The sequence below is a fragment of the Bufo bufo genome, chromosome 4, assembly GCF_905171765.1.
Source record: "Bufo bufo chromosome 4, aBufBuf1.1, whole genome shotgun sequence".
Classification (NCBI taxonomy): domain Eukaryota; kingdom Metazoa; phylum Chordata; class Amphibia; order Anura; family Bufonidae; genus Bufo; species Bufo bufo.
Window position 1 is genome coordinate 583,091,811 of NC_053392.1, and position 21,707 is coordinate 583,113,517.

Genomic DNA, 21,707 nt, shown 5'->3' on the forward strand with positions numbered 1-21,707 from the left:
AGCAAGAATATACCTCAACCAAACTTACACAGCTTCTACAAGTTGCCCTCCAAGATAACTCCTTCTGGGAACTATGGAACCACCTGGTCACAAATGAGAAAAAAACAACCTCTATATTCAGACAGCAACATCTGTCTCCAGTATTTCAGAGACCTCTACACAGACATCCCAAAAGAAGAACGTAACCCAGACCAAGAACAAATGAGGTCAAAACTGAAGAGCATTGGAAGAGATACTTAAAGATCTCCAAACCTGCTCGACTCACCCATAACACTGCAGGAGATATCAGAGAGAAAATCAACCATAAGAGGTAAGAAAGCCAGCGCACAGATGGCATCCCACCTGAAATGATTAAGTACAGCCCACCAGCAATACAGGCAGCCATAGCAAAACTGTACAACATTAAGCTAAGCGCTGGCTACTTCCCCCAAGCCTGGAACCAAGGTGTCATAACCCCAATACACAAGAGCAGGGACAGGTATGACCCAGCCAACTACTGATAGTTCACCAACTCAGAAAGGTCTCCAAGACCAGGTAGTCATTCTGGAGAAATTCAGCACCACATGAGCCCTTCCCATAAATTTTAAAAAGACACTATGGTGTTCCAGAGAAGGAAAACAAAGTCAGCCAGGCCCCCTTCCTTCACGCTACACAACCACCCTCTTACAGCACCAACAAGTACACCTACCTGGGACTGATAATTGACCAAACTGGGAGCTCAAATCAGCCATTGAGTGTCACCGCCAGTTCTGTGAGAAGGTCTGGCAGACGTCCTTCTCTACCTCTTACATGACGTTCTTTGTTTTGGTTTCACTTTGTTATCTCCTTTCTTTCTCCCAGGTGTCACCTATTTAGACTAATCGTCTCCCTTTATATTCCCTCCCATACTGCCTCACTTTGCGGTTTATACTACAGTCGTGGCCAAAAGTTTTGAGAATGACACAAATATTAGTTTTCACAAAGTTTACTGCTAAACTGCTTTTAGATCTTGTTTCAGTTGTTTCTGTGATGTAGTGAAATATAATTACACGCACTTCATACGTTTTAAAGGCTTTTATCGACAATTACATGACATTTATGCAAAGAGTCAGTATTTGCAGTGTTGGCCCTTCTTTTTCAGGAGCTCTGCAATTCGACTGGGCATGCTCTCAATCAACTTCTGGGCCAATTCCTGACTGATAGCAACCCATTCTTTCATAATCACTTCTTGGAGTTTGTCAGAATTAGTGGGTTTTTGTTTGTCCACCCGCCTCTTGAGGATTGACCACAAGTTCTCAATGGGATTAAGATCTGGGGAGTTTCCAGGCCATGGACCCAAAATGTCAACGTTTTGGTCCCCGAGCCACTTAGTTATCACTTTTGCCTTATGGCACGGTGCTCCATTGTGCTTAAAAATGCATTGTTCTTCACCAAACTGTTGTTGGATTGTTGGAAGAAGTTGCTGTTGGAGGGTGTTTTGGTACCATTCTTTATTCATGGCTGTAGTTTTGGGCAAAATTGTGAGTGAGCCCACTCCCTTGGATGAGAAGCAACCCCACACATGAATGGTCTCAGGATGCTTTACTGTTGGCATGACAGAGGACTGATGATAGCACTCACCTTTTCTTCTCCGGACAAGCCTTTTTCCAGATGCCCCAAACAATCGGAAAGAGGCTTCATCGGAGAATATGACTTTGCCCAGTCCCTCAGCAGTCCATTCACCATACTTTCTGCAGAAGATCAATCTGTCCCTGATGTTTTTTTTGGAGAGAAGTGCTTCTTTGCTGCTTTCTTGACACTAGGCCATCTTCCCCAAAAGTCTTCGCCTCACTGTGCGTGCAGATGCGCTCACACCTGCCTGCTGCCATTCCTGAGCAAGCTCTGCACTGGTGGCACTCCGATCCTGCAGCTGAATCCTCTTTAGGAGACAATCCTGCGCTTGCTGGACTTCTTGGACGCCCTGAAGCCTTCTTAACAAGAATTGAACCTCTTCCTTGAAGTTCTTGTTGATCCTATAAATTGTTGATTGAGGTGCAATCTTAGTAGCCACAATATCCTTGCCTGTGAAGCAATTTTTATGCAACGCAATGATGGCTGCACGCGTTTCTTTGCAGGCCACCATGGTTAACAATGGAAGAACAATGATTTCAAGCATCACCCTCCTTTTAACATGTCAAGTCTGCATTTTAACCAATCAGCCTGACATAATGAACTCCAGCCTTGTGCTCGTCAACATTCTCACCTGAGTTAACAAGACGATTACTGAAATGATCTTAGCAGGTCCTTTAATGACAGCAATGAAATGCAGTGGAAAGGTTTTTTTGGGATTAAGTTAATTTTCATGGCAAAGAAGGACTATGCAATTCATCTGATCACTCTTCATACATTCTGGAATATATGCAAATTGCTATTATAGAAACTTAAGCAGCAACTTTTCCAATTTCCAATATTTATGTAATTCTCAAAGACTTTTGGCACGACTGTACTTCCTGGATGAAGTGTTCACTGCTGGAGGCTGCTTCTGCTGTTTTCTCAGATAAGTCTTTTCATGTATTGTGTTTCTCCTTGCTGCTTGATTCTAGGTGACCCTGACTCCATCCGTATTAAGTGCAGGGAGCAGGTGGTCGTGTCCACTCACTATTATAGGTTTTTCAGGTGTCACACAGTCTTAGGTACGTGGGCATGCAATCGTCTACCATTGAGACCCTTGCATGGGCATAGCAGTCAGGGAGAGGTTTTATAGGGCTCATCTATATGCTCCTTAGTTTGGGATCAAGCCAGTGGGACGTTTATTCATAAGTTCCAGCTATCTGCAACATCATCCGTGACATTGAGGAGCTGAAATACAAAGCATGCAGAGACTTCTACAACATCAGAAGACTGTACCACCTCAAAGCACCAGTAAGAGTCTGGCTTAAAATCTTTGACTCATATGACATCATTGCACCAATCCTCCTGTAAGGCAGTGAAGTCTGGGGCCCCCACACGTACTCCGACTGGATTCCAGCCCAACAGAAATATTCCACCTGGAATTCTCTAAGCATCTCCTCCAGGTCCATTGGAGCACCTCTGAGGCCTCTTTGACAGGGGCGTCATGTTTTTGGCCCGGATAAGATGTGGGTGCGTTGCGGGAAAATGCATATTTTTTCAGCGCGAGTGCAAAACATTTGTAATGCGTTTTGCACGCGCATGAGAAAAATCGTCATGTTTGGTACCCAACCCGAACTTCTTCACAGAAGTTCGGGTTTGGGTTAGGTGTTAGTGTAGATTGTATTATTCTCTCCTTATAACATGGTTATAAGGGAAAATAATAGCATTCTTAATACAGAATGCATAGTACAATAGGGCTGGAGGGGTAAAAAAAAATAATAATAATTTAACTCACCTTAATCCACTTGTTCGCGCAACCCGGCTTCTCTTCTGTCTTCTTCTTTGAGGAATAGACCTTTGATGAACGTCACTGCGCTCATCACATGGTCCATCACATGCTCTATTACCATGGTGATAGATCATGTGATGGACCATGTGATGAGCGCAGTGACGTCATCAAAGGTCCTTTTCCTGTGCACAGCATAGATGAAGACAGAAGAGAAGCCGGGCTGCGCGAGGCAAGTGGATTAAGGTGAGTTAATTTTTTTTAAAAAAAATTTAAACCCTCCATCGCTATTTTACTATGCATTCTGTATTCAGAATGCTATTATTTTCCCTTATAACATGGTTATAAGGGAAAATAATAATGACCGGGTCTCCATCCCAATCGTCTCCTAGCAACCGTGCGTGAAAATCGCACCGCATCCGCACTGGAGGAGTAGTAGCTCTATGAGGGCCCTATCTTATATGCTAGCACACATGGGCACTATGGAGAGAAGGGGGGAGCTGTATGGGGGCATCTACTGGTGACCCTATTTATATACTGGCACACATTATGGGGGCATTTTATACTGGCACATTGTCAGGCACCATGGGGACAAGGGGAGGCGCACGATATAGGAGTATTTTATACTGGCACAAATTATAGGGCACTATGGGGACTTTGGCTTAACTGGGGGCACTAAGAGGGTTTTTTGGGCAAAGAGTAGGGGGCATTGGCACACATTATGAGGGTACTATGGGGACATTGACTCTACAGGGGGCACTAAGAGGAGGTATTTTTTTTTATACTAGTATAGTATACTGGCGCACATTATAAGGGGGCATTTTTCTGCTGTTACACATTATAAAGAGACTTATTACCACTTGGGACATTATGGTGGGCTTTATTACAGTTGAGGGACTATGAGGAACTTGAATACTAGTATGAGCACTATGGGAGCATTATTACTTCTGGGACACAGTGGGGTCATTATTACTGTAGGGGCACTATTACTACTACGTGTTGTCTGGTAGATAATTATTTCTATTGGTGGGATTTTGGGGAGCACTGTTACTGTGGGGGGCACCCTGGCACGATATCAGCTTAGCACAGTTATTTTTGGGGAACATTATGTTTACACTATTAGTGTCAGGGACACTGTTTCCTGGGCGCAGGGTACATCAGGGTACTTGGCTGGCCACTAACATCTGTGGTATGTTCAGATGTAGTGGTCGCGTCGCTTGTCCATAAATTGAGAAGACCAAGAAGTTCATGAGTGTGGTCACGCAGAACATTTTTCCGGGATTTTGCCAATTGTAAGACCTCAGGTGATGTTTATCTGTGTACCCGCACTTGTCCACGTCAATACTTAGGTAAAACATCACGCGAATTACGAAGGAGAGTGGGGGAACATCTTAGTGACATCAGACATAAGAAAGACACCCCCATTTCACGACACGTACATGAGGTACACAGTGGCAATCCCGGATGTCTGAAATTCTGCGTGATCGAGAAGGTGCACCCATCACCAAGAGGGGGCGACCTAGAGAAAATCATTTTACAGAAAGAATCTGCATGGATTTTCAGACTTACAGTTGCAAGAAAAAGTATGTGAACCCTTTGGAATTATATGGATTTCTGCACAAATTGGTCATAAAATGTGATCTGATCTTCATCTAAGTCACAACAATAGACAATCACAGTCTGCTTAAACTGATAACACACAAAGAATTAACTGTTACCATGCTTTTATTGAACACACCATGTAAACATTCACAGTGCAGGTGGAAAAAGAATGTGAACCCTCGGATTTAATAACTGGTTGAACCTCCTTTGGCAGCAATAACTTCAACCAAACGTTTCCTGTAGTTGCAGATCAGACGTGCACAACGGTCAGGAGTAATTCTTGACCATTCCTCTTTACAGTTCAAGACATTTTCACAGAATTACTATGGAGAAAAATCAGCAAAACAACCTGGATGCAGTAGTCCCCCCCGTCGGTGCCTCAAAAACCCGCCAAATAGATGACATACATGTCCATGCAATATGCAATACTGCATATTGCATGGACATGTATGTCATCTATTTGGCAGGTTTTTGAGGCACCGACGGGGGGGACTACTGCATCCAGGTTGTTTTGCTGATTTTTCTCCATAGTAATTCTGTGAAAATGTCTTTAAATAATTTTTGATCAATTGATGATTTAATAAAATATTAATATTTTTATTGGGCATTCTATGGTTGTTTTTCTAGCAACATTTTTAGGTTTATATGATTGGTTTTGGTTGCCCTCATTTACGGTATTGTAGGGAGGCCTCTTCTCCTTTTTCGGTTCTATACTCTTTACAGTTCAGCAATATTTTTGGGATGTCTGGTGTGAATCGCTTTCTTGAGGTCATGCCACAGCATCTCAATCGGGTTGAGGTCAGGACTCTGACTGGGCCACTCCAGAAGGAGTATTTTCTTCTGTTTAAGCCATTCTGTTGTTGATTTACTTCTATGCTTTGGGTCGTTGTCCTGTTGCAACACCCATCTTCTTTTGAGATTCAGCTGGTGGACAGATGGCCTTAAGTTCTCCTGCAAAATGTCTTGATAAACTTGGGAATTTATTTTTCCTTTGATGATAGCAATCCGTCCAGGCCCTGACGCAGCAAAGCAGCCCCAAACCATGATGCTCCCACCACCATACTTCACAGTTGGGATGAGGTTTTGATGTTGGTGTGCTGTGCCTCTTTTTCTCCACACATAGTGTTGTGTATTTCTTCCAAACAACTCAACTTTGGTTTCATCTGTCCACAGAATATTTTGCCATTACTGCTGTGGAACATCCAGGTGCTCTTGTGCAAACTGTAGACGTGCAGCAATGGTTTTTTGGACAGCAGTGGCTTCCTCTGTGGTATCCGCCCATGAAATCCATTTTTGTTTAGTGTTTTACGTATCGTAGATTCGCTAACAGGGATGTTAGCATATGCCAGAGACTTTTGTAAGTCTTTAGCTGACACTCTAGGATTCTTCTTCACCTCATTGAGCAGTCTGCGCTGTGCTCTTGCAGTCATCTTTACAGGACGGCCACTCCTAGGGAGAGTAGCAGCAGTGCTGAACTTTCTCCATTTATAGACAATTTGTCTTACCGTGGACTGATGAACAGCAAGGCTTTTGGAGATAGTTTTATAACCCTTCCCAGCTTTATGCAAGTCAACAATTTTTAATCGTAGGTCTTCTGAGAGCTCTTTTGTGCGAGGCATCATTCACATCAGGCAATGCTTCTTGTGAAAAGCAAACCCAGAACTGGTGTGTGTTTTTTATAGGGCAGGGCAGCTGTAACCAACACCTCCAATCTCATCTCATTGATTGGACTCCAGTTGGCTGACACCTCACTCCAATTAGCTCTTGGAGATGTCATTAGCCTAGGGGTTCACATACTTTTTCCACCTGCACTGTGAATGTTTACATGGTGTGTTCAATAAAAACATGGTAACATTTAATTCTTTGTGTGTTATTAGTTTAAGCAGACTGTGATTGTCTATTGTTGTGACTTATATGAAGATCAGATCACATTTTATGACCAATTTGTGCAGAAATCCATATCATTTCAAAGGGTTCACATACTTTTTCTTGCAACTGTAAATCTTTGAGTCCCTTGGGTCTTAATGAATCTATATCGTATACGTGCTTCTTGTGATTATCTATACGTTGGTATGGCGTTTCAATATATATCCTTTGTGTGTTACTAACATATTTATCTTGTGGTCCTAATGGATTTATTTGATTCTTTATGATCTAATTTCCATTTAATATATATTTAATTAGGTCTAGGAGAATTTTAGTATGTTAGGTATATATATTTTTGGCAGCCTCAAATTCCCCTTACATATATTTTCCCATTGACCTGTCACCCACATATTAATAAGCCAATGTTTATGATTATCCTATCATGGTTTTCTCTATCTACTTACTCTTTAACTATATGTTGTCTCTGGAAGCCATGTTGTGTCCTGGTTGCCAAAATGTGGGGGTGGAGTTATCATGCTTGCCCCGCCTTTATCTACTATTGATTGGCAACCAGCGTCCGAGGTAACGTGAGATCCGTGACTACGGACTTAAAGATCTAGTCCCGCGCATGCGCCTTGTCTCCCGAGATTTCCAGTGATAATCTCGGATTGCGTAGTGACGTCGTATGACGCGCTACGTGCACATGCGCAGTTCGAACAATGGGACGCGGATCCATCAGGTGAGTAGGTATTTAAACTGGTGGCGGCAACTTATGTGCGCTGCCGGCTATCACATTGGCCACCGTGCTATTGGCTACTGTTCTCCCCTGATGAACCATCGCATCATAGCTGGGGAAACGCGTTGGGTGTTTTGGTCACTGGGCCACCCCATGGACTATCATTTGTATTGGGCATCCTTGCAAGGGATATCTAGGCAGGGAATCCAATTCTAGGGGCTACGTCTGTGGTAGGATAGTTCCCCCTATCCAGGGGGTTCTGCCCTGCTTTAGGTGGAGACAGTATAGGCTGTTAGGGTCAGTTATCCCATTGTCCAGCCCTACTTGGTCCTATAACACCAGCTGCATCTCCAGAATTGGGGTACTTCGTTTTATCATCTAAGAATATCCAGGATGAATGGCTGACCTTATCCTGGACCAATCCTGTTCCAAACTATCCCACCTGAGATGTTTGGTATCGTGAGTGGTTGCTCCATTTCTTATCAACGGTACCGTGAGTAACCGCATAGCGCTAACCTTTCCTGTATCTGCCTCAAACGATTGTGTTCAGTCCTATTGGGCCATTTGTCCCAGTGATCCTATCATCTACTATTATTTGTCTGTCTACATTTTTTGTGGGTTCTATTTTATTTATATTTAATTAAAAGTGACGTTTTAAAGGGTACATTTACCAGCTTCAGTGACATTGTTGTTCTAAATACCCCATTGTATCTACACATGCAGTGGGTTTGAACATTATGTTTACACTATTAGTGTCGGGGACACTGTTTCCTGGGCGCAGTTATTTTTTAGGACACTGTGTGCCAGTAATTATTTAAGGGGAACTATCTGTGTGTAACTTGTATAGGGAGCACAGCGGGCTCAGTATTAGGTGGGAGGATGATGGAAAACTAGGAAACTAAGACGTCTGTCTGTCAAACCCTGCAGAAAGAAGAGATGACTGAAAGAAATCATCATGGCGGTCTGGTCTGAAAGGAGAAGATGAGGACAGAGAACATCTACATCAACCAAGACGTCCCTGGATGTAAGAGGTCTGTGGACGTGTATTAGGCTTCCTTCACATCTGAGTTCGTGATTCTGGCAGAGAACAGCACTGCTGAACGCCCGCCGGCCCTATTAACTATAATGGGGTCTGGCAGAGATCGGCCACAATCCGGCAAAAATGCAGAGAATCAGCGGGACACAAACCGCTGCATACCCGAGTGTGTGTCCGGCCGATTCCATGCATTCTCTGCCGGATCCGGTGGCCGGAGCAGTGCCGCAGGTGTGAAAGGAGCCGTACCCTGTATCTTCTGTATTACTATAAGTAACGTTAGGACGGAATAGGTGAGGTTGAGAATTTGGCTTGGGTGGGGGGGGGGCGGGGGGCACATTCTTTGTACAGGGGCCCTCTCCTGTCTGTGTCCGCCCCTGGAAGATAGATAGATAGATAGATAAAAGATAGATAGATAGATAGATAGATAGATAGATAGATAGATAATAGATAGATAGATAGATAGATAGATAGATAGATAGATAGATAGATAGATAATAGATAGATAGACAGACAGACAGATAGATAGATAGATAGATAGATAGATATGAGATAGATAGATAAATAGATAGATAGATAGATAGAGATAGATAGATAGATATGGGATAGATAGATAAATAGATAGATAGATAGATAGAGATAGATAGATAGATAGATAGATAGATAGATAGATAGATAGATATGAGATAGATAGATAGATAGATAGATAGATAGATAGATAGATAGATATGAGATAGATAGATAGATATGGGATAGATAGATAAATAGATAGATAGATAGATAGAGATAGATAGATAGATATGGGATAGATAGATAAATAGATAGATAGATAGATAGAGATAGATAGATAGATAGATAGATAGATAGATAGATAGATAGATAGATAGATAGATATGAGATAGATAGATAAATAGATAGATAGATAGATAGATAGATAGATAGATAGAGATAGATAGATAGATAGATAGATAGATAGATAGATAGATAGATAGATATGGGATAGATAGATAGATAGATAGATAGATAGATAGATAGATAGATAGATAGATAGATATGAGATAGATAGATAGATAGATAGATAGATAGATAGATAGATATGAGATAGATAGATAGATAGATATGGGATAGATAGATAAATAGATAGATAGATAGATATGGGATAGATAGATAGATAGATAGATAGATAGATAGATAGATAGATATGAGATAGATAGATAGATAGATAATAGATAGATAGATAGATAGATAGATAGATAGATAGATAGATAGATAGATATGAGATAGATAGATAGATATGAGATAGATAGATAGATATGGGATAGATAGATAGATAGATAGATAGATAGATAGATAGATAGATAGATAGATAGATATGGGATGGATATGATATTAGACAATATATTATATGGATGGATAGATACATAGATAACAAATACTAATTAGGTAGGTAACTGAATAGATAGATGAGGAAAGAAAGAAGAATTCATGTAATGCAGGTGTATTACCCCCCTGCACACGGACGCTCCGGGGATGCGGTACCGCCGCACACGGACGCTCCGGGGATGCGGTACCGCCGCACACGGACGCTCCGGGGATGCGGTACCGCCGCGGCCTCTGTTGTGTTGTGCCGGGAACCAAGCAGCTGCTCATTGCCGGGTAACAGCGACACAAACATCAAAACACACAAGCAGCAGCAGCGCCCTCTATCCGCAGTATCTGCTCACTGCGACCGACGGCGGAATAACAGGCTAATAATTAGCACGTGAGCCGCAGCGCCCTCTGTCGGCCGCAGCGGGGCGGTGCACGCTCGTAGCCCGCCAGGCAGGAGTTCGCCGCCCCAGCCCTGTTATAGAGAGAGGCTTCCCCCGCTGAGCCTGCCCCCGGCTTGCATCACCGACCACTCGTCTTCCTATTATTAGAATGACGTCAGGCAGCATTCCTGAGCTGGGTATATCAAGAGGTGATGCAACCAGCCCGGGAGAGAGGGACTCGCATAGTGCGCTCCACAGTGGCGGCTCTCACACACACACAGCTCGCCTGCGCCTGGCCGGGACTCGCTGGCATTCTTCACTCAGCAGCAGGGAGCCATCAGAGCAGGTAAGAGGCAGGACTGCTGACAGCTCCCGGGAACTTCTGCCGGCGCCTCTCCTTTGTGTTGTGCGGTTGTTTTCCTTCTTCTGGATCCTTTGTGTTTTATAACATTACTTCTTCAGTTCTCATCACGAGTCCCCCCCCCCCCCCTCTCCCCCCAAATTATAGCTGCCCCTCATCTATCATGTGGATACAATGTATAAGTCTATGGAATGTTCTGCGGATACATTGTAACTAGTGGGGATTCCTGGATTATCTACTCGATATGGAACATGTAGATGTACACTTACCACGGGGGTGTACTTACCCCAGCATTACTAGACCCCTCTACGAGCCGCCCTCTCAAAAACTTCCATAGGCAACAGAAAACCCAAATTTCTTAGGCATTGTGACTACCTGGCTGCGGGGATCTGTCCTGTCCCGGGAAGGAATAGTGATGGTTCAGATGTAGCAGAGTTCATTCAGCTGTTCCTTTGTATATTTACCTGAAGTTCTACGAGAAACTGTGGACTAGAAATGATTCTATCCGGATGAGTTGTGCCACATACTCACCTCTGCTACTTCTGTGTGCAATCATTATTAGTACTACACCGATCCGTGTACTATAGGATCAATATAAAACTCTATGACATGCTCAGCTCTGCTACTTTTAATAATAATAATTATTATTATTTTGAACCCAGTACTATGAGATCAATACCTACTTGTTACCCAGCTCTGCTACGTCTATGTATAATAATTTATTATTAGTACTATATTGATCCTTGTACTTTAGGATCGATATAAAAACAAACTGTTAGACACTCAGCTCTGCTACTTCTGTGTATAATTGTTATATTGATCCTAGTACCAAAACCATATTAGACACCCAGCCCTGCTATTTCTATGTATGATTATTATTGTGATTCTAGTACTATAAGATCGGTATAACGCATATTACACGCTCAACTCTGCTACTTCTCTATATGATTATTATTCACATGCAGGGGTAACTATATTACAGTATCCATATTAGAACATAATACATTGTTATCCAGATCTGCTACATCCTTGAGTCTCACTCTTTGTTGTCGTTGGTATGACGGTATGTGACCCCACGTTACCCTGTCAGCAGATCTCTCCCCCCCCCCCCCTTTACTGACAGCTTCTCCCCCTCGCCTATAATCAGGTATTAGGGGATCAGTGCCTTACGTTACTATAACGGTGGAGTTTTTGTAGTTTTGTTGTTATAGTGCGGGTCTTTGTGTGTGTGTATATCATTTACAGATGTAGCAGAGCTGAGTTTGTCATTCGGCATGACTCCTCTTAATGTCCATGTAAATACAGAGCCCTTTGTCTGGCATTTACGCTTGATTCGGTGGTAGCCCTTTTAGCGGCCGCCTGTCCCGTAGCGTGTATGCGTGTGGCCGGGAATGTGCGTGTAATTGAGCACAACAGGCACACGAGGATCCAAGGCTTCTGATGAAACTGCCTGGTAATACTTTCAGTTCACTCTCCTGACGTTTCCACTTCTGGCCTGAAGGTGGCAGCAGTGAGGCGTCCCATTAATCATTTCCTGAAAGCTACACCTATAGTAAAGTCCAATGGTAGATGAGCTGGCGTGACGGTGCTGTATCAACTCCGCTGTGACACACGCATGATTAATTATAGGAAAGCGCTTCAGTCGTCCTATACGGCTAGTTTTTTAGATTCTGCGTAGGCGCCGGACTATTCTTTAAAATTGGGTGATCGTAGGGAAGTATATGGGGTGTGCGTAAAAAGTTCTGAATCGGAGGAGTCCCCTGATTGGGTATCTCTGCTCGGGTAATTGCTTATACATGATCAGAATGCGATCTATCGCTCTCTGTTATAACTGTATGTTGTGGTGTTCCTCTATTATTCCTACTGGAAGTTTATGACTTGGGGGGGGTCCCTGCACAGTCTGATACTATCCAATCAGTGGTGGCAGTAGCAGGATGAGCAGCCACAGACCTCTCTGACCGGGGTCATGGTGACACACATGACGTTTTAGTACGAATAATGGAGGAATGGCACAATATACAGTTGTAAGAGTAGATGCTCCATTGGATGGCCGACCTGTGGGGAAAGCTCCTCTTTAATGGCTAGCCTCTGACCGTGGCTTTTCTCCATGTAGAACAAAAAGGATCGGGCATGTTGAACTCCATAGGTCCTGCTGAAATCGGCGGGTTCGTCTGACATTATACCATCACACAGTGTATCGGCCATATCTTGAGCAGTTGGGGTTCCTCCATAAGAAATTCTGACTACTTGCCTATATTGCCGGTCGGGAGCCATGCCCGTAGTAGCCTAGCTATGGGATGCCACACAGGCCAGTGGGCTCCAACCTGTGCCAAAAACTACAACTCCCATCTGTACTTCTCAGGTCAACCTGGGAGTCCCGACGCACTCAAAATATGAAATGAAACAAATTCAGCTCTGCTACATCTGTACACTCCTAAATGCCTCCTGCATTTCGGTTTTGACTTTTTACCCCATTAGGCAGAGGGTCACATGAGTGTGCGGTCGCATTGTGTGTGCTTGTCACCTTCCTCACTGATGACCTCGGTCAGAGTTGCAGGCCGCTTGCACAACCCTGCGCGGTGACACAACCCTGCGCGGTGACACAACCCTGCAGTGTCCCTTTTGATGGGGGAGGCATCACCTGTTTCCTGGTTTCATCAGAGGAAGGAGGAGAAAGCAGCATCCTCCATGTAGAAATAGCAATGTCACAAAGCGCCAGGGTCGCCGAGAGGGCGCAGGGTTAACGAACCGGTTGACCGTTTAATATTAACCTGATGCCGTCACGGGCTTCTCGCATGAGGAACCCGAATGACCGTATGATGCCGCGTGGGTCCGCTGAAGCGGCCCTAATGTTCTGGTGGAGTAGTAGTACCTTCTGACCGTTTAATGGCTAATCTGAAAGTAAAAATAGCGCCGCGCTCTTGTGTAATTTGGGGCCACGTGAGGCTATTTATACACGGGGTTAACTTTGTACTTTGTCACATCAGCAGCTCAGCGACGTGTTCACGTTCCTGGTGGGTTTTATCACAGGACAAAGAACTCTGACGACTATTCACGGAGCATTTCCCCTTAAAGGGTATTCCCATTGGTGGCATAGCGCTAGGAGATGCCATCGGTGTCAGATAGGTGCGGGACCCACCTCTAGGACGCACTCTTATGTCCAGAACAGGAACAACCCCCTCCCCAAGTGAAGGAGAGGGCAGCAACCCTCCGTTCACCACTATGGGAGTTCCGAAAATAGCTGAGCTTGGCTGTTTCTGGCAGTCCAATAGAGGTGAACGGAAAGCAAGCTGCGCATGCGCAGTGTGCTCTTCATTTCAGGGGAAATTGGTGAGGGTCCCACCTCTGAGATCCTAGCGATGTCCCAGATGGGAATACCCCTTTAAAGAGGACCCATCCCCTCTCCTGACATGTCTGTTTTAGTAACTACATGCATTCCCCATGTAATATCAATTCTGGAGCATTTTTTCATTTACCTTTACTTTGTGCCATTCCTCTATTATTCCTCCTAGAAATGTACTGGATTTTAGGCTAGTTTCACATCTACAGCACAGCTAGGAACAGTCTGCCATCTCACTGCACTTACTATTATCCCCGGGAGCCGCTCCGTTCTCCCGTTATGCCCTCCGGTACCTTTGCTCCTTAAAGGGAACCTGTCACCGGCATTTTGGGTACAGAGCTGAGGACATGGGTTGCTAGATGGCCGCTAGCACATCCGCAATACCCAGTCCCCATAGCTCTGTGTGCTTTTATTGTGTAAAAAAAAACGATTTGATACATATGCAAATTAACCTGAGATGAGTCCTGTACGTGAGATGAGTCAGGGACAGGACTCATCTCAGGGTAATTTGCATATGTATCAAATAGTTTTTTTTACACAATAAAAGCACACAGAGCTATGGGGATTGTGGATGTGCTAGTGGCCATCTAGCAACCTATGTCCTCAGCTCTACACACGAAATCCTGGTGACAGGTTCCCTTTAAGCTAAAAATTACCTCTTGGGGAATTGAGCTGTCCCCTTTGATCAAATTATTTAACGGGCTAGTCTGAGATTAGAAAAATTTTTTGTTGTTTTTTTGTTTTTTTTCAGAATAGCTCCTCCCCCCCCCCCTTATCCAGGGCTGTGTCTGGTACTGCAGCTCAGCCCCATCCAACTCACAGACAAGGCGCTGTTGCGGCTAAAAACCTACAATCACCCCCATTATGTGCAGGTTGATAACCTCGTTATGTTTCGCTTTCAGAAAAAAAATGATGCTTCAGCACCCAGGACAAGGCTCTGCCTCCGAGGTCAGCGCCTCCGCCACCCTTCCATGTCTGTCACCGACCATGACCTTTGCCTTCGAAGATTTCACCAACTTGACGCCCCTTGTTAAAGAAGAGCTCCGTTTTGCCATTCAGAGCAAGCGTCTTGCCACTCGACCGCCGTGCAGCCTGGACAGCGTGGTGGTCGCCGATAGCCCGATCGAAATGACCGTAACAAAGACAGAGGTAGGTTACACCCGGGGTGAGACATACAGTTAAACAGCATGTATTTTTAGAGATCAGGCTGCCAGAAATGGCGCCACCCCTGTTCGGGGGTTGTGTCTGGTATTGCAGCTCCATTAAAATAAATGCGGCTGAAATGCAGTACCAAACACAACCTGTTGACAGGTGTGGCGCTGTTTCTAGAAGAAAGCAGCTGGGATTTTCTAAGTACAATCCCTTTAACCCTATATTGTGGCATGTGTAGCCATTGTGTTGGGGGGTCCTCATCCAGCATTAGGGATGTGGTCCCCTAGATCAGGCCGAAGCCCCGATTTTGGCAGAACAGTCCAGTGAACTGGGCCATAAAAGGGGTGGGGTTTATGCAGACTCCACCCACATACTGCAATAATGTAAGCACATAGGGGAGAATTATCAAAACCAGACCAAATCAAAAGTGAAACTGTTGCCCACAGCAACCAATCAAATTGCGCCTTTTATTTTCAAAAGCCTCTCTGAAACATGAGAGCTGGAAGCTGATTGGTTGCTATGGCCACTGCATACTTTTTTTTTTCTCCCCTTTGGATTCAACTAACTTTATTTATACAAAGCCGTAGTACTCACCAATGTCCTGTCTGGCTTCTAGTTTGTACCAGTAGAAGACGAAAGAAAACAGCGGAGAAGAGAGCGGAACAAGGTTGCAGCGGCCAAATGTCGAAACAAAAAGAAAGAGAAGACAGACTGTTTACAAAAGGTGAGACGCAACATTACATGAAGTATTATGATTATTGGAGAAAAAATGGCTTCCTTCTTTTAAAACGGCTCCACCCTTGCCCATAGTTGGTGTCTGGTATTGCATCTCAGTTCCATTGAAGTGAATGCGGCTGGGCTGCAATACCAGAGACAACCTGTGGACAGGTGTGGCGCTGTTCTTGGAAGAAAGCAGCCGTTCCTATGATATCACTCTGCAAAGTGGAAAGCTCTGTTATTTCCTAGAGTTTACTTGAGGCCAGGACCGAGATCTCGCTTATTTCTACCCAATGCAGATTGCAGCCATTCGTCACGGTCCCATTTAATTGACATTCCAGAGTATAGGATCCCATGGAACGTATTACAATCCAGCGCACGTAATGGGTTTCACATGTGCCCATCGGTTTTTCAATGGCTTCCTTCTGCATCCATGCCGGCCGCATAGGATGAAAAATATACCTTGGTGCTCGTGTAGTAATCTGTGGGCGCAATATTGATCTATTTATGAACATCTGGCTCCGTTTTTAAGACCCGGCTAGGTAGGTTACACCCAGGGTGAGACATACAGCTCAACAGACTGTATTAGAGATCAGGCGGACTCCCCTGCATAGCGGAAACGGGACGGATCCGTTTTGCAGCCCATAGACTTCTATTATGACAGAATGAATAACGGAAAGGCATTCCGTTATGCATTCCGTCATAGAATTGCGTTATGGTCCGTGGTAACGGAATCCATAACGCAATTCACCTTTTACCACCAAACGAAGCGTGAACGAATTTCAAAATATGAAATTCGCTCATCTCTAGTTAATACGTGTCCATTTATTGTAATTACCGGTATAATTTTATAGAATATTAGGATGTAATTTAGGATGATGCAAGGGTTAATGGTGGTCTTGGAAGGGGGGAAAAGATCAGGACGTTATCGATAAAATTCTTCTTGCAGCTGCCACTAGGGGGAGCGCTGCACACAGGACTTCTACAGCTCTCATTTACCTCAATGATACATTGATAAGCGGCAAGCTCCTCCTAGTGGTGATAATGAGAATTACAGCCTTAACTAGATTTTTTTTTTTTTTTTTTCCCTGATTTGCTCAGAGGGGGTTTGCAGGTTCTAGGACGCTCCCACTAAGTGCACCCCTAATATATGTCAGTGCTTACTAGACACTAAACATTTTCCCCCCTTTTTTTTTTTGTTCCAAGGAGTCCGAAAAACTGGAATCTATCAATGCGGAACTGAAAGCCCAGATTGAGCAACTGAAGAACGAGAAGCAGCACTTAATCTACATGCTGAACCTCCACCGACCCACCTGCATAGTCCGCGCCCAGAACGGCAGGACGCCCGAAGACGAACGGAACCTCTTCATTCAGCAGATCAAAGAAGGGGCCCTGCAGAACTTGGTGACGGAGGGCGTAAACTGAGCGGCTCTCTGCTGTACAGTACATGGAACTTCAAAAATAACAAAAAAACAACTCACTGACGCCCCCTGGGGGCTTGACGTGTATCAGAGACACCCTAGCAGAATCCTTGCAAGGATAGGAGCCTTTGATCGTTAGCGCCACCACGTGGACGGAGCAGAAGGATTCTGCATTATCGTGTTTCGGAAGCCACCGGGCTCCACTGACTTGCTATTAGTATCGCCCTATAGCAGCACGATGGGTTGTTACTTTACACTTTGTGCAATTTTTATTATTTTTTTTATACGTTTCTGATCGCAGAAACGTAAAGGAAGAAGAATTTTTAAAAAATCAGTGTTCTGGAGGCAACGTTCTGTGGATGCCCTCGAAAGCACCGTGGGCTGCCTTAACATGAGGCACCGGAGGACGCTTCGCCTTTATTTTCCATTTATTTATTCGGAGTAGTATTGTTCGCCGTGTGTATTTCAGGAGGTCACTAAACAGATTTTTTTTATTTTTATCATCATTTTATCTGTTGGATCAGCCTTTAAATTCATTAGTGTTTAATGAGGTTACGAGGCACTGACTGCCTCAAACTCAACAGCATTGGTTCTACGCAGAAGGAATTTTTTTTAACAAATGACTGCTCTGATCCAGAAACAGTGCCACCCTTATCTGTGGCGGAGTCTGGTACTGCAGGTCAGCTTTATTGAAGTGAATTGCAATATCCTATGCATCCTGGAAGGAAGTGGTGGCGCTGTTTCTGGAAGAAATCTGCCATTTTTTTCTAATCCTGTAAAATCCCATTAATATTGGGAGTAGATGGCAAACTGTCCAATGTGTGCTCATTTACTGAAAGTAAAAACTGTCTTGCTTGCCCATAGCAACCAATCTCCGTAAGTGCTCTTGAAAAAACGAAAGCAGCTCTGCGTCGGTTGCCATGGGCAACACTTAATTTGGACAGTTTTCTTGTATGCCTGGAGTGTTCCTTTAAAAGAGTAGTCCTCCAGATTTGCTTTAGCAACATGAAATTAGTGCAATTTGACTTGGTTATTGGGAACCGATTATTGTGTGCCGGGCTATGTAACTGACAAACATTTTATGTACAGGTGTAGCAGAGCTGAATTTGTCATCTTGTGTGCATTACTATAAGGCCTCTTTCACACGAGCGAGTATTCCGTGCGGGTGCAATGTGTGCCCGCACGGAATCCGGACCACTTCATTTCAATGGGTCTGTGTACATGAGCGTTGGTTTTCACGCATCACTTGTGCGTTGCGTGAAAATCGCAGCATGTTCTATATTCTGCGATTTTTTTTTTTTTTTTTTTTTTTTTTTTTTCACGCAACGCAGGCCCCATAGAAATGAATGGTGGTGTGTAAAAAAACAAACCAAAAAAAAACAACACATCGCATACGCAATAAAGTGCGATTTTCACGGATGGTTGCTAAGAGATGCTGTTAGTAAACATTCAGTTTTTTATCACGTGCGTGCAAAACGCATTAAAACGCATTGCACCCGTGCGGAAAAAACTGAACGCGGTCGCAAACAAAACTGAACACCTCCTCACCGCATCCGGACACGCTCGTCTGTAAGGGGCCTAAGGGCTCATGCACATGACAATCTGCAAATTGCGTATCCGCAAAGCACGGATACTGGCCGTGTGCGTTGTGCATTATGCAGAACGGAACAGCCGGCGCCTAATAGAACAGTCCTATCCTTGTCTGTAATGCGGACAATAATAGGACATGTTCTATTTTTTAGCGGAACGGCAGTGCGGAGATATGGACACAGAACGCACACTGAGTCTTTTCCTTTTTTTTAAAAAATTTTTTCCGGCCCCATTAAAGTGAATGGTTCAGCATACGGGGCGCAAAAAACCCAGAACAGACACGGAAAAAAAATACATTTGTGTGCATGAGCCCTAACTGTACTTACAGTTGCTAAATTCGGGAAAAATACGTACTTACGTAAGCCCCATCCATTTCGACCTAGGACCCCCTGAATTCCTGCAGGGACTGTTTCTAAAAATTTTGTTCAGTCCCTGCAAATTTGGGACTGTTGGCAATTATGCAGTAGTTGAAAACCACAGATTGCCTCTGCTACATCTGACAAATTCAGCTCTGCTACATACATATATATATATCTCCAGTAGAGAATGCAGTAAGTGTCCTGCTAATGAAGAGAAAATGCTTGGTTTCAGTCACGCAGGGACAGATGTAATGAGACATTAGCTATGAAGGAACAGGCAGTGCACTAAAGACAGTTCTCCGACACTAAATCTGCCCATAGACATGCAGTAGTTAAGTTGTCAGATATTCCCTCCTTAATGGGTAAGGTTGTCGAGAAGAGTGGACCCCGTCTGAGCTACATTTTCCCTAATACCAGCCCAGATCCCCATAGACCTTTCACTTCTTTGATGGGTTTCCTTGCTGACGGTCTCCATTCAATATGGCGACCGATCCTGCACCCTTGCTGACTGTCTCTGCTGAATGTGGCAACTGTTCCCCCCATTGCTGCTTACCCTTTAAACTAAATATCATCCTTTCCCCCCAAAAAAAATAAGTATTAGTTCTGATGGACTACAACTCCCAGCTGGGGCTCGCGTTAGTCAGCAGGCCAGGCCCGATATAAAGGGAGGATCCAGATTTAATTTCTCAGCAATATCCAGATCTTCAGAGATTCTGCGCAACATTTCACGTATCCTGCGGCGTCTTTCCATTCATGTGTGAGGCTGACAAAGCCGAAATTACCTCAAAGAATCGCCATGACCCCCCCCACCCCCACCCCCCCGCGGGGCCCCATGTGCCGCCCTGACATGTATGAGCTCTTTATATTCTGTAACAGAACTGCGGTATTAGTACATGTTAGATGGAAGTTTTTATTGTTCTTTTTCGATGGGGATGGCGGCTTTAAACTGGAACGAAATGAACTATTTTATTATATTCACGCGGGATTTGTGTAGCCGTATGTTTGCAGGCGATACGCGAGGCAGTTCTCAAAACAGCGCCGCCCCTGTCCTCAGGTTGTGCATGGTATTGCTGCGGTTGAGTCGACACCTACCTAGCTGCTCACAGTACGGACAAGAATTATTTCAGTGGTCAGAGACTTGTAATGCGATGTCGGCGGTTTTTGCACAGGGATGTATCCTAAAGGGGTTGTCTGAGATGAAAAAAGTGTATCCCCCCCGAAACAGCGCCTCTATAGGCCATTTTTTTTGTATTGCAGCTCAGTTATCCATCATGTTATGCCACCCCTTTAACTGCGCCACTTTGACCCTGACCGGCAGCCGGTAAAGAGTTCATATCCTGCCTTACCCTTACCAAACGTAATTGCCTAGTTCCCGTTTCACGCTGAAGCCAAAGGTCTTGTGAATAAAGGCAAAAAAAAAAAAAAGCAGTTACCCGCGGCAACCAGTCTGACCAATTCAGATTGGCATATCGGTTTTTGATACATGAAGATTCCTTTGTGTTTCGCGTCTTACGTTTTTGGGTGCAAATAGGTGCGGGCGTGCACTACAGCTCAGCCAATCACATTGCAGAGAGGAAAACCGGATTGGGGGCGTGCAAACTCTGCAGTCTGATTTGCTATGGAACAGCGGATGGTTTAGAACGAATGGAACAGGGAAGCTGTGGGGGGACGTCGCCCCCAGGCTCGTCATTGACCGCTCTGGTTCCCACGGTCTATATAGAACCTGTCCGTATCTATTACGTGTGACGCAGGCGTCACGTCGTGTATTATTTTTTGTTTCCTTGGCTTTTGTTATTTCCAGGCGTTTACTGGCATGTATGTTAATCATGTTAGCACTATATATGTATAAATATATTATTATTATTATTATGTTTTGTTTTTTTTCACTTGTGTAACATCTGCAGGATCAATTATCGTTGTGGTACTAAGTTTTACAAGCGCTCACGATATTACAGATGTGAGAGGAATTGCATGTTTTAATGTATGTTCTGATTTATCAGGTACTTTATTACCGTTGTTTTCTATTATGAGGTTTTTGTGTTTTTGATACTTTAATAAATATGAGATGGAAAATCCAGTTTGCTCTTTGGTGTTTTATATTGACAGTCGGCGTGAGACGGGTACCGAGGGTCAGGCCTCGTTCACATTTCCGATTCTCACTGACGTGTGCCGTCCTCATTTTTCCACAGTCAGCACACGTACCTATTTATTTTAATGTCTGTTCACACATCAGTAGCTTTATACTGACCGCGGATCAGTGAAAACATTGCGGAGACATGCATTACTTTGGACCAAACGCGCCCATTAAAGTCTATGGGTCTGTGAAAAAACACTGACACAAAACAGATGGCATCCGTGTTTGGTGCGTTTTTCACTAATAGGGGATGCTCTGGAAATTCATTTACAGCTGAGCACTGTCCGAGG

At 44.2% G+C, this 21,707-nt stretch overlaps 1 protein-coding gene and 1 long non-coding RNA gene across 2 annotated transcripts; one reads left to right on the forward strand and one right to left on the reverse strand.

Annotated features, from left to right (window-relative positions):
• Window positions 1-649: 649 nt before the first annotated feature.
• LOC120999491 lies at window positions 650-21,354 on the reverse strand. The gene is made up of 3 exons (XR_005778538.1): window positions 19,275-21,354; window positions 3,989-4,001; window positions 650-660 (listed from the first exon to the last, which is right to left on the reverse strand). It is a non-coding gene; the product is annotated as an uncharacterized LOC120999491 (long non-coding RNA).
• On the forward strand, window positions 10,534-18,505 carry ATF3 (activating transcription factor 3). Its single transcript, XM_040430401.1, has 4 exons — window positions 10,534-10,689; window positions 14,947-15,193; window positions 15,813-15,920; window positions 17,120-18,505. Exons 1-4 carry the CDS (start codon window positions 10,556-10,558, stop codon window positions 17,336-17,338), a joined length of 708 nt encoding a protein of 235 aa, XP_040286335.1. The 5' UTR covers window positions 10,534-10,555; the 3' UTR covers window positions 17,339-18,505.
• Window positions 21,355-21,707: the final 353 nt, after the last annotated feature.